General features: G+C 35.5%; 1 protein-coding gene across 31 annotated transcripts in view; it reads left to right on the top strand.

Moving 5' to 3' along the window:
• The window catches only part of ANK2 (ankyrin 2), a 694,188-nt gene that overhangs the window by 570,000 nt on the left and 109,718 nt on the right, over positions 1 to 14,470 (top strand). For 27 of the 31 annotated variants that reach the window (XM_079154588.1, XM_079154614.1, XM_079154601.1 and 24 more), the window contains 4 exons: positions 3,358 to 3,456; positions 8,741 to 8,938; positions 11,017 to 11,115; positions 11,278 to 11,376. In XM_079154588.1, the coding sequence (XP_079010714.1) occupies positions 3,358 to 3,456; positions 8,741 to 8,938; positions 11,017 to 11,115; positions 11,278 to 11,376 (495 nt within the window). The remainder of the gene's footprint in view (positions 1 to 3,357; positions 3,457 to 8,740; positions 8,939 to 11,016; positions 11,116 to 11,277; positions 11,377 to 14,470) is intronic. The other 4 variants (XM_079154590.1, XM_079154607.1, XM_079154608.1 and 1 more) reach the window with 1 other exon arrangement.

The following is a 14,470-nucleotide window of genomic DNA, read 5'->3' as shown; positions in this document are numbered from 1 at the left end:
CTGACAAGGTTCTAGTGAGTAATTTGGAGACATTTTAACCAGAGCCCTTTGCTAATGTCTAAAAATCCTCATTTTAATATTGAAACATAAATTTTAGAAATAGTTAAAATAAAATTGTTAATTCAGGCTTTATTAAGAAGCATTATTCTTTTTTGTTGTTTTTAAACTTATTTATTATTTAAATTATTATTATGTGGAGAGGCTCCATGTGAAGATTACATTTAAAATACTGAATTACATAGTTCGATGAAAATAATAAAAGTAGAAAAAATGAGAGAATAATGAACAAAAAGCATCACATCAGAAAGAGGGGTTGCCCTTGCTATGTGTTATTAAATGTAATAATTAAAGTGATAGTAATAATGGCCACCAATTGTCATATGCATATGATGTTCTAGGCACACTGCTGCGCACTCTACAAATATCATCTTATTTCATCTTCCTAACAACTTGTGAAGAATTTTTTCTTGGTAAGAAAATATGCAGACATTAGCAGATCTTTATTTGAAAAATGAGACTACTATAAAAGGGAAAAATGAATTTGAACCTAGTTAAGTAATAGGACTAGGATGCACAGCTTCAATATTAACATTTTATTGTAATAAAAGGATTGTAGGAGCTATTGCTACAGTGACCTAAGCAGAGAGGGAGAACAGGAAAAGATAAGAAATGACTGTAAAAAGCTAGTGCTGAGTTACCAGCTAGATATATGGTGCCCCACCAATGCGGATTGATTGTTCCCTTTCAGAGTTATCTGCATCATGGTGGTAGCACATCCATGTGGAATCAACTGTTTCTAGTTTAAACAAAAAAAAAAAAAAAGGAAAAATAAGGAAGGGGACTTTGGAGAGGGATATAAGAGCATAATTTTCAAATACAGGATTAAAAATTTAAGTAATGATCATAGAATACAAAACCTGGGCAAAATATTTTTTGGCATTAACTCAATACTGTACTTTGTAGAAAAGAGTAATAGATCCAAATTATATTCAGATTGAGCATGTTGGACATCTTGAATTTGGTATCATTCACACATCTTTTATGAGAACAGATGCATTGTATCATTAAATATAAGATTTAGAACTAATCTAATCCATATTGTTCCTTAATGTTCTTATGGGCATATTAATGTTTTCCATGATGTTCCCATTGTTACCCCAGGATAACAATCCCATTGAGGTTTCAATATGATTACACAATGACCATTTCATGTAATTAACAGAAAACAAATTTCTACATTTTCTAAAAGTGATATAAGGCAGCAACCCTGCCCTCATTTTTCATGCAATACTCTAAGTTAAACAGAGCAGGAAAAATCATCCCAGTTTTATATGTCATGAAGCTGAGCCTTAAGGAGAGTGGCCCCAGTCATCTGATCTGAGATTTTCCCAGGGCTCTGTGAATCCAGAGTCCACACACTGACCCATTGAATAGGATGTTCCATTCACTACATGGAATTCCTCAGACTTAAGGTATCAATGCAGCATTCACCCTGAATGTATTTGACCAATCAGGCCATATTGAGTTATTGTATACCTTTTATAGCAACTGTCGCTCTGTAGTTCCACCAGAGTACTGTTATCAAGATACAAAAGCACAATTCATTTTGCCAGCACAATTTCCCTTTTAGACTCCTATCTGGTAAATTCATAAAAAATGTGGTATCCCAACTATGGTAAGTACTTTTTTCTGGAAAAGAAATCTTTTCATACTAGTTCTTACACACTTCCAATTGCAAAATCTGTTTTAGTTATTCAGTATCTTCATACTAGCTAAATATAGTTAAATACCAGTCAAGGTCCTAGCCAACAACAGATGGCACACTCAGATTTGATCATTTGATTAGAGTTTATTAAAGGGTCTATTTATAATATTGTGGGTAGTCTGTAGGAAGGGCACAAAGAATAGTGTAAAATCTAGAAACTAGTAACCACAGACCTGAAAGGAGAGAAGTAGAAGAGACCTCCAAACACCAAAGGAGAGACTTATGTGGAAAGGCTGCTTTGGCAGGAGTGTAAACTTTGGTAAGGGCACACAGCCAGATTTGGGAGATTCTTGGAGAGCCCCTTCCATATCTTGCTGCCTTTCCCATTGGCCAAACCCAGGCAGATGCTGGAGGGCAAGGTAGCCCACTGACACAACCCAGAGTCAATCAGCACACAGCAGAGCATGGATCTGGAGGGGAAAATGAAAAATATCCAGCATGGAAATCCCAGAATGTTGTACCAGAAAGAAACGTAAATCAGATGCTTTTGGAGCCTCTGAAGTGAAACCTTGGAAATGCTCTTACCTGCTGCTGTTCTTGATTGTTTCTGATTGCTCTACCTCTTTCTTTGGGATAATCTCTATTTTTTTTTTTTTTTCCTTACTGAGTTAGTTATACATTCAGCGTTCCATTTTATCTCTTACTTCTTGCTCTTGGTTACTTACAATATTTTGACCTTGTATTTCACGTTGTATTTCCCACATACACTCTGCCTTTTGGTCTTACCGCCCTTCTAGAGAAAAAAAAGAGACAGTGTATTTGGGAAATGTTCTGGAATCAAAACCTACCTCAATAGTTTTCACATCAGAACATTTTATAAATAACTTAATGTATGGTTGTGCCACATCTATTTGACATAGTTGTAATTCTATTATTAATAAATTTTATCTTTGGGAAATAATTGTTAATATTTATGTAATCTTATCAAATATGTTGGAAATCCTTAGAAGAATCTGAAAAAGACAAGCAAAACAAACTATCTCTTCCTTTTTTACAAGCATCAGGGTGCATTTTAGGAAAATTTATTAAAGTGGTAGGACATGTATATAGACAAATTGTAAGAATTATTAGGTTAAAGTGGTGTTAGACAACCAAAATAAAGAGTATAACTTAATGTCATCCTGAGTTCTGGTTTCAGGTGAGCAGGGTTTTCAAGTTCAACAAATGCAAAATGTGTTATTTCTCCATCATTCTGAGAATGCAAATATATGGCCAGAAGTCCGTTTTGTTCCTGTGAAACCCCACACATGGGATTTCTCTTGCCATCCCGTTTTTTTTGTTTTGTTTTGTTTTGTTTTGTTTTGTGTGTGTGTGTGTGTGTGTGTGATTTTGTCTCTGGTTTCCTATTTCTCTTTGTCGAGTACTCTTCCCATCTTGTTCTCTCTTTCACTCATCTCTTTTCCCTCTTTTAACCATTTGCAGTTCTCTTCCTGATCTACAGGATCATTGGGATCCAGTTTAAGAAGCCTTCTCTTGACAGTCACAATACATATATAGTCTTGGTTCAAAAAAAAAAAAAAAAAAAAAGAAAGAAAGAAAGAAAAGAAAAGAAAAAAGTGAATGCAGCCCTAATTCTTCGATTCTTTTGGCAGGATGGATTGACTCCACTTCACTGTGCTGCTCGAAGTGGACATGACCAAGTGGTGGAACTTCTGTTGGAACGGGGTGCTCCCTTGCTGGCGAGGACGAAGGTGAGTCACTATGGGTGAGATGGGATCCAGGGTACCCTTTGTGTCACTTCCTGGAAATTTCTTTTCTTTTCAAAATTAAAGCTTCAGTTAAGCATTTTCTGATTACTCAATATGTGTATACTCAAAATAAGAAATATATCAAACCAGTTTAAAATTATTAAAATGAACAAATACATGCATTTAGTTGTATGAAGTGTTTACCTCCAGGTTCTTCCTATATTTTTACAAATAGCAATAGAAGATGGGTCTTTTAGCACATTCAACTTTTATCTTTCAGACAATACTAATAAAAATAATTACTTAATGATGATGTTAGTTGATTGACTTTGGGATTAGGAGGGGTAATACAGAAAGCATAAATTAAGATTGGCCACCTACCAAGAAGCTTAAACAAGCATGCTATTCTTTATGGCATAATACATCTAGCAGTTTTTTGCCTCATTTCATTAATATGCTTAAACATGAGGAAAATCCTTTTCCATATAAAAGAACCACATGGTGAGTTGGTTTGTTGAAGGTTTTAATTATCAAATACAGTTTAAAAACTTTATTACAGTATAGTTCCCCATTGTCTAGCCTTACTTTGGGTTATCAGAAAATTTCACGAAACAGATTGATGTTAATCACCCAGAATTATATAATGGAATATGCAACAACTTTTGGATCCTTAACTATATCGCCAGTTTAGACAAAGTACATGATGTGTCACTAGGTCTAACTAAAAACTAAGGCAGCTGACACAAGCAAATATTTTTCAATTTATATTACATTTCAATTGACTATTTAATTGAAATCATTTGGAACAAATCAAACTAGTCATTTAAATATATATCTAAATATTTATATAATATTGGAGAAGATGAATTAATTAGGTTGGAGTGAGACGATACCTCTAATTTGGGAGGTACCAGACTGCTCTTTTTCTTCCTTCATAAAAATTCGCAGTCTTGAATCATTCCTCCTTGAAACGATTTTCCCTCTGTCTTTGAAAGTTTTAGCTCCCAGCCAACTGAATCTTTACCACAATTCATTTCAAGTTCTTGGTGATTTTAATGATCTTGATAAGAGAAATAGATTTAAAAAAATCATTTAAAAATTTGAATATATACATATATGTATGTATACATATACATACATATATATTATATATACATATATATATATAGAGAGAGAGAGAGAGAGAGAGAGAGAGACAGATAGAAAGACACACAGAGACAGAGAGAGAAAATTAAGTCTTTACAGATGTGTCCAATCAGCCATGAAATCAGGAATAAAATAAGAGAAATAAATTATCTGAGTTATTTGCATTATCATGTTGATACTGCAAGTGCTATAAAATATGTTTTGAAAATGCAAAATTTTGGGATGGGCAATGCAGAGATAATTATGAAGAGTTTGGTTGAAATTTAAATGGAAATAAAATTTCAGACCAATCGTGTCATAACCAACAAAAACATATGTCAGATTTAGGATAGGCAGATATTTTGTTCTGCAAATCAGACAATCTTGTCTACAGAGTTTGCCCATAACTGTCATATCATTAATGAAAACCCTGTGTTACTAAGAAGGGATTATTTTAACGGCCTGAAAAATCAAGTGACTTTCAGATGTCAGGATCCAACATAAACTGTTCCTGACATGACATGATAGTATCCATTCATTCACGCATGCATTCAACTATCATACTGAGATAATACAATGTGCCAAGTGGTGTTCTGGTCACTATGGGTTGAGCAAGATGAATAATACACAATTTATTTCTTTAAGAAACTCAGAATTTGGTGGAAAAGATAGACAATTACAAAGAGTAATCCTATGTGCAGGATTAGGAACATGGAGAAAATGAAGTCATCAGGTCGGAGTGAGATGATACCTCTAACCTGGGAGATCCTGTACTGCTGTCTACCTTCTTCCATGAAAGTTTTGAATCACCCACGATTCCTCCTTGTAACAACTCACCCTCAGTCTTTGAAAGTTTAAGCTGTCAGCAAACTCTATCTTTACCACAATCCGTTTCAAATTCTTGGTGATTTTAATGATCTTGATAAGAGCAATAGATGATTCTACTACCTGACCTCTTGGTGCTATAACTGTAAACCGTCTATAATTTCTGTTTCTAACCTCCCCAACTCCAAATCACTGTCTTCTATGTTTCAGCTTACTCTCTCCAGAACCCAATTCCAAAAATTCTTTTATTCGGGTGGTTCTTTCAGTCATAGTTTCCCTGTCCCTCTTCATCTTACGCCTTCACCGCTGAATCAGAGTCCACATGGTCTTTGTTCTCTCCTATTGCTATCATCTAACACAACTTCTTATTCCTCCTCAAAACACCTTCTTTATTTGCCTTCTAACATATTATATTCTCCTGGATTTCCTAATGTTTTTCTGGCTTCCACTTCTCAGTCTCTTTTATGAGTTCCTCCTCATCCCTCAGGTCTCTGAATGTTAGAACTTCCAGAGCTCAGTCTTTGTGTCTTCTCTGTTTACGCTCACTCACTATGACCTCTCATATGGTTCCATCTTTAGATAGCATCTGCATGCTGATGAGACACGTGTATTTTTCTAGAATTCCATATGATGATGTCAAGTCACCAGGACTATCTACTGGTTATCTCATATTTAGTAAGTTCAAAACTAAGCTCCTGCTGGGCCCAGGGGCAGCTTGGGAGGCTGAGGCAGGAAGATTGTGCGTTCAAAGCCAGCCTCAGCAATTTAGTGAGGCCCTAAGCAACCCAGTGAGACCCTATATCAAAATAAAATACAAAAAAAGGGGCTGGGGATGTGGATCAGTGATTAAGCACCCCTGGGTTCAATTCCCAGTACCAAAACCAAAAAAACAAAATTCATAGCCATCCCTTTCTTTCAGTTTCTCCAGTCAAATGCCTCATATCATGCTGGTTCTCCCTCTTTCTCACTCTTCATATCCTGTCCCTCAACCCTGTTGCTTTGTCTTTCAAAATGTGTCATTGAACCAGGAGCTTCTCAACAATCTCATTAGCACCAGTCACCATTGCACCTGGATGGTTGCAATAGGCCCCCACTTGACCTCCCTTCTTTTCCCTCTAGTCCAGTCTTTTTTTTTTTTTTTGGTACCGGGGTTGAACTCAGGGGCACCCAACCACTGAGCCACATCCCCAGCCCTATTTTGTATTTTATTTAGAGACAGGGTCTCACTGAGTTGTTAGCACCTTGCTTTTGCTCAGGCTGACTTTGAACTTGCAATCCTCCTGACTCATCCTCCCTAACTACTCAGATTACAGGTGTGCACCACCGACTAACCCAGTCTATTCTTAACGCAATGGTCATGGCAATCTTGTTGTTGCCCTACCCCTTCCAGCAGTATCTCATTCTTCTCTGAATAAAAGTCAAACTTCCTGCTTTGACATGCAAAGTTTCTCACCTCTCTGAATTCCTCACCCTCCTAAATCACGTAAGCAACATTCTCTTTGCTGCCTATTGATCTGTCATGGCAGGTGTGGTCCCAAAACAACATGTTTGACAACCTCTTCTTCTGTCTCATATGCTCTTTCCCCAAATCAAGGCCAACTCTCTTATCTTGTCAAAACTCACCTTCTCAGGAAGGCCATTTATGGCCACCCTATCACATTTCATTCATACTCACAAACTCTTGGCCAGTCTCAGCTTTGGATTTCCCCTTAGCATTGATGATTCAACATGTGGAATAATTTAATTTTAATTCTCATTGTTTTAAAATTATATTTAATTGTCTTCCAACCTAGAAGTCAACCTTGATGAAGAGCAGGTCACTATCTATGTATATCCCCAGTACTTGAATGGGGACTTGAATAGGTTCTCAATAAATAAATGTAAAATAAAGGATTAAATGGTGACTTTTATTTTCTGCATAATTTCAAGTGAAAAAAACAGCACCAAAGAATGATAAAATTTTGGATAAGTATTTGACACTCCAAATATTGTCAAGACTTGAATTTGTTCTTCATTTTGACATTATCTTCCTCTGTAATGCATAGATATCTTCTCATCAGCCTGTTTCTCTTTTCTCCATTCATTTTATGACTTTCTACATATAAAAGCAATGATTTTGAATAAAGATTATTTCAGAAACAATAAGAAACATTATTTTTAACTCACTTGAACTCTACCGCCCATAAACTACTGTAATCAGGACTTTAATGCATTTGTTTTTAGTCAATTCTCACTGTTGAAATCACCCTCCTTACTGAGAATATTGAGCTGTGGGTCTCTTCTGGCATCTTATCCAGATGCAATTTCTACTTTTTTTGAGTGTAATAATTACCAAAGTGGTTACTTGGTCAACAATCATTTTTCTAGCGACTATCTTTGAATTGGTTATTAAGAAAAGATAATAGATAAAAGATAATTCTCTTGAATGGGCAAATATTTCTTTAATTAAGTTTATTTCCTAGTTTTGCATATATTTCATATACACATATATATTACATAGTTTATTTATTTTGTGTTTTCAAAAAAAGAGAGTCTTACTTAGACTGGTAATTAAAAGTGCCTTACACTGCTGTTGACCACCATCTAGAATTAAGTTTAAAGTTGGTTGGGGCAATATCCATGAAGACAAATTTAGATTATCTTCAAATTCAAAATTGTGAAGTCATTACACATGGTCCACATTGGCTTCATGTTCCTCTAGTTCTCCAAACCCAAGGTAAGACTCAGACTATTGTTGGAAATTGGAATCACAGAATTTCAGCATAAAACTAAGAGCTGATCAGTTTCCTTACCTTCATGAAGCACCCACTTGCTCTTCCTTTGCTCACCTCTCTCTCTATAAAGAACGAAGTGCTGGCTGGGCGATGTGGTGCACACCAGTAATCCCAGCAGCCTCCAAGTCAAAGCCAGCCTCAGCAACTTAGTAAGACCTTAAGCAACTCAGCGAGATCCTGTCTCAAATAAAATACACAAAGGGGTTGAGGATGCAGCTCAGTGGTTAAGTCCTCTGGGTTCAATTCTGGATACAAATACTTTAAACATCAGCTATCATTTATGTTTATAGACCTAATTTTGCCCTAATAATTATAAAAATCAGGCTGAATTGTCACGTATATTATACACTCACTCATGAAAAGCATGTTAATATGTGTTTTGCCTAAGATTAGTATAATTACACTTTCCACTGAACATAATCTGTCGCATATTCAGACATGAAATCAAAATTATTTTCTCCCATCACTTGTGTTAGAGATCAAGAATAGACTCTGCTGTGTTTCACAACCCTAAAGTCATTTTTGAAATGGTAAATGTAGTTCTGCTTTGTTTTAATGTGCAGAATGGACTGTCTCCACTTCACATGGCTGCACAGGGGGACCACGTGGAATGTGTGAAGCATCTGCTACAGCACAAAGCACCTGTAGATGACGTCACCCTCGACTACCTGACAGCCCTCCATGTTGCTGCACACTGTGGCCACTACCGTGTAACCAAACTCCTCCTGGACAAGAGAGCCAACCCCAACGCCAGAGCCCTGGTAAACCTGGCCCACTCCACATTCACTGTATACAGATTGAGATGAACAAGTACACACTGATCGACCAGTGGTGCCTACACCACCAGTGCATGGTTACAGATATGTAGTTAGTCCTGCCGAGTTTGTCACCTCCCACAAGTTGCCTTGCCGACCTCATGCCTTCACAGTTTGCTGTTAAATAATGGTGAACAAGGATAGATTTAAGAGGACACCAAGGTAACATTTCTGAAACCAGTGAGTTGCAAGCAGATGGACACGAAGTTCTGGAGTAATGAGTATTAAACGGAAAATAAAAGTTGAAAAATGGAAAGTTCTAGATACCTCTAGATGTTAGTGTCAGAATACAGGTGTGTTGGACTTTATTGATCTCATTTGGGAAAACGTGTTTAAAGTGATGACTGTATTTTACCACATAGGATAGTATAAAATAGAAGTTTGTGAAAGTTCACTTGCAGATTTTCCTTTTTGACCTGTCTACCGAGTCGTAGGTTAAAAAAAAAAAGCGATGGCTTGTGTGTTGTCGCTTTGGGAAGCATTTTATAGAAACCATCCCAAGAATTGCTCAAGAAAAAACTGCAAGAGGCAGTCCCGAGAGCAGCTTCTGTGTCTCCCAAGGTCTAATATCAAATAAATCTTCCTTGCTTCACTTATATTCTAACAGTAATCACTGGAAATTTTAGGCATGTACTAATTTATGCAACTTGTATCCTAATTCTCAAACTAAAAGCAAATTCTTTTTTCTACATGTTTAGATGGTTCACATCAGTGCAAATTCTTCTACGATCAGTATATATGTTGAGAAAAAATTATTTAAATCATCAAATATTAAATATTATTTTTTTGAAAATTCCATTGGAATCAATTTATTAATAATTACCTAGGAAGTGAATATACTCTCAAAGGTACAATTAGATGATCACATTCACTTTTTCATAGGGAAATGAAGTATTAATTTTTAATTGGACAGTGGTCAATAAGCTTATAAACCATCGCAATCTAATGATTGCAGATCTATTTTATTTGCTACTTGTTCATGTGGCTGTTTATATTTGGCTTGTTATATACTTTATAAATAGGCAGAATGACTCAATGAACTAATTATGTTTATCACTCCACTGTGAAGGATAAGAAGTCATTAGCTTAAATAAAACCATATGTTTTCCTGAGAACTGCTAGCATATAAAATTGTTAACTGATGACAATTACCCATTGGGACATGTAAAACTGTTAACTGGAAGAATAGATAATAACTCACTGAAGGGTTGTTGTTCAAATAAAAAGATGACAAATATAACATATAATGATTAACCTTGGGGCTAATTTAAATTTAACATAATTTCTCCAGTTCCTGTACATTCATCTAGTTTGTTACAAAGTACCTCATAATCATCTTCCCACCTTCCTTTGCCTTTCAGAGGTATCTGCTTGCAGTGATCCCAGAAATTCACCATACTTTTCTTGAAAATATTCAGGAACTTAATTATTTCTTTATAAAATGAAATGTGTCTGATTGGCATATATGTGATAAATACTTTCAATAGAAAAACAACTTCTGGATATAAATATTATAAATAACGATTTCTGGTAATTTGAAACACTTCATCTCTAAAGAAAAGAATAGCAGAGTTGAAATATTATTTTAGAGGCAGTCGTGTCCTTAGATTTTCAAAGAAGGCTAGATAAGCAATTCTTATACTCTGAGAAATGGCCCTTCATCATGAAAATACATGCTTATTTTCAAGGCATCTTCAAGTCATTTCATCTAAGAACTTCTAAATTCTAATACTGGCCCCTCTGCTTTTCCTTCTCTGAAGAGTAGACCTATGTATTTTTCTTCTCTTTTGTTTTCTCTGTGCACACACAAACAGAATTACATACAGGCCCAACACAAAGAAGCAAAAGTTAGTGTCCATAGGAAAACAACACCCCTTTTCTCTCCAAATTCAGACACCTACAGAGTTTGAAGTAATGGTGACATTTTGTGACGATGTAACATTATTGCCCGCAATGTGCCAGCATGGAGTTGTGTGAGAATCGTTTCTGCATGTCTTCAACTAACTTGATTGTCTTTTGCACAGAATGGTTTTACTCCACTGCACATTGCCTGCAAGAAAAACCGCATCAAAGTCATGGAACTGCTGGTGAAATATGGGGCTTCAATCCAAGCTATAACAGAGGTAGAAAAATGTTTCAGCTCGTCACGAAACATTCCTTCTCTTACTCCTTACCCTTCCTCTCACCCTCTTCTGTCCTCTTCACCAAGTTGTATTTATCTGAAGAAGCCCCAAAGCCCCACTGGTGCAGAGGAGTAAAACTGCTGCTGTTGCTTTGTTTCGCAGTCTGGCCTCACACCAATACATGTGGCTGCCTTCATGGGCCACTTGAACATTGTCCTCCTTCTGCTGCAGAACGGAGCCTCTCCAGATGTCACTAACATTGTGAGTATGGCTTGGGTCAGAATAACCACAGGGACAAAGAACGAGAGGAGCCGAGTGTGGGTGTGTGTAGGTGTGTTTGCGTGCCTGTCATCAGAACAAGCAACCTAGCCTGGAGAAGAGCCCTCATAATAACATGCTGTGAAATAATTGCTGAAACATCCCTGAAAAAAACCTTGGTAGGTAAGAAATGTGCTGGGTAATGAAATGGGAGCTGTGGAATGAGACAGCTCGAGCTTCCCAGTGCAGATGGATTGAACATGCACCTGACATGCATTTATTCAAACTACATTTTAAAAACTCCTCTGAGAGTGAGTAGATAATTGTTTGAAAAAAAATTTTTCTGGGTTCACCCTAACTGCTTGAGTGAATTATGTTTCAGATAATTTTCAATAAAATATCAAATCAGTTCCATAATCAGTCTTATCAAAAGATTAACCAGAGATGAATTGGGCATTAAACAGGAATTTTTTTACTTGATAAGAAATTCTTTCTGTTTTCAATAACATGGACTTTCCATTTCCATTTCCAAACCTTGCTTTGATTTTACTGGATCGGAGACCTCTATTTCAAGTAAGAAATAATTATACCATCCTGAAATGAATCTTTATCTCCATACAACTTTCCTTCCGCCAGTAAAGACTGGTTATCCCAGGATCTTTCTACCTAACCTAAATTAAGATTTTTTACTTCTAAGTTTCTTATATTTCTCTCACTTTCTTGGGTTCTGCTCCCAAGAGTTCTAGTTATTATATCATGGAAAACCATCTAATGCAAATTTTCCTTGATCGAGGACACTTCCTTGCACCTGTGCCATAATGTATCAGAAGCTCAATAGTGGACGTTGGAGTACTGAAATTTTTAAAAATATTTGCAAAAGAAATAACTATCCCCAAATAAATGTATCATACTATTAAAAATGAGTCATGTTTATGGAAGCAGTTATCAATTTTTGGTGTTTCATTTCATGTAAGTTGTGAAACAAATTTCCAATTTTGCTTTTTTTTTATAATTTCCCCTCACATTATCATTTCTCTGTATTTTAAACATTGCCTCTGTGCTGAAGTTTTTGATGCCTAGGCAAAATCCATTATGTAACTAAATTTATTTGATTTTAAATATTATTTAATACTCTATATTATTTGAGAGTTGATGCATAAAACTATTAAAGAATTTAAAATCTGCATTTATGTTTTCCTAATTATAGCTTTTTGGTTCTAAGGTAATACTATTATATGCTAATCCTTTACTAAGAGGAGATGTAATTTTATAATGTGCCAACTTGAGTTTAATTCCTACTCTCAGAACTCTAAAAGAAAGCATCTTTAATTCTTTTCTAAAATATCATCACCCATTTTTTAAAAATTGAGACCTGAACAGGCTTACATACAGGTCAGTAACTTAAAAAAAAAAAAATACTGTGTGTACCTTCTCCTATCTTTTTTTCCCCCCTTACTTTACTTATTTGCATTCAATACCCAAAAACTTACAGGAGCAATAATGATAATACATTACATTGCTATCATGTTACAATAATAACATATACAGCTATATTCCATGGTGTTGTTTGATTGAAATCCCCTAGGTTATTCTTTTTTAGGGGAGATTTTTGCAAAATCTTCAAAGAATAATCCATACAAAATGGTTGTGGATTCTGTGACCATTCTTGCTTTGCCTCTTAACTGACCAATTCCAAATCTTTGGTGACTATTTCCTTCCAATATGCTCCTCCGGGGGCAGAAGAAGGAAAATTTTGTAGAAGACACGAAGATTTTTTTAATAAAAATGAATAAAACAATAAAAATGTTCATATTTTTCAATTTATTAAAGATTCCCAAATCTGGTAATTGTTATATTAAACATAACTCTCAATTAGTCCTTCTAAAGTTCTTCGTTTTGTTCTGTTCATTTGTCCATTATATTTTCTTCCCCTCCATCCCCTTCAGAACAAATTCTTGAGAAGTACCTACCAATCTAATCCTCTTCTCAACGAGATTCCTAGTCGTTTTTGTTCATTTACTTTTAAAGATGTGTTCTTTAGGGCACACATATCTCTAGTTAGAGTTGCCAGATAAAATACAAGACTCCCTGTTAAATTTAAATTTTAGATAAACAATGATTTTTTTTTTTTTTTTTTTTTTTTTTTTTAGTATAAATGTGTCCCATGCAATAGTTGAGAAACACTAAAATAATTATTCATTGTTTGTCTGGAATTAAAATTTAACCAGTCATCTGTATTTTTATTTGCTAACCCTGGCACTCCTACATTTAGAGGAATTTAACTTTCTCTAGTGGTAGGATGTCTGTGAACATGAGGAGGATATAGCTACTTGATCCAGAACTCTTTGCAAGTTGATTAAGAAGCTGTGTGAACACTGATTGCCTGCTTGCTGTGTTAGAGTTGGTCATTTCCTGACTCCAAAGTACCCCACCCTTGGAGCCTCTGTGTGCTGCCTGAAATCATGTTGCATTTTTGAATGCAATGCTGTCTGTTGTGCTTTGATGCTTTCCAATTTGATGCAGCCAAAGTGGAAGTCCATGTAGCTGTCTGCAGTCAATTTTAACAATTGAGAAGAGGAGCATGAAACTTAGTACTTGCTTTGAACATGAGCATACCCATTCTCTTGCTGGTCTTGTTTTTGTCTGAAAATTCACTCCAAGTGCAAAGTGTACCAGTAACTCAATCACATGCAGATATTTTCCCTGAAAAGCTTCTTTTGTAGGAAGCTTATAAATGCATCTTGAAAACTGCCCTGCCAGTTACAGTACACTCATAATCCAATGTATTCATTGACAACCACGGAAGTAGAAGAGCGAGCACTTTTAGGACTATTGAGAGTACCATAATGCAGGTTATTATGAAATCGTCTCTCTTTCCTATAAGACATGGCAAAGTTCACCCTTTGTATTGTTTAAAATTTTCCCCCAATTCTTAAGGTTAATTAGTTTAAAATAATGCAAACAGGCTAACAATAAAGAAATGGAAATTACTGAGTTAAACAGTATACATTTCCTTTCATTTTCTTATTTATACCTAAATATATATATATAAAATAAATATAAAAGGGTAAGGGCAATTTACAATAAATGCTAGTTA

This window comes from Sciurus vulgaris (genome assembly GCF_902686455.1).
Source record: "Sciurus vulgaris genome assembly, chromosome: 9".
NCBI classification, from domain to species: domain Eukaryota; kingdom Metazoa; phylum Chordata; class Mammalia; order Rodentia; family Sciuridae; genus Sciurus; species Sciurus vulgaris.
Note: the sequence above shows the minus strand (reverse complement) of the source record. Positions and strands in the feature narration are given on the sequence as shown.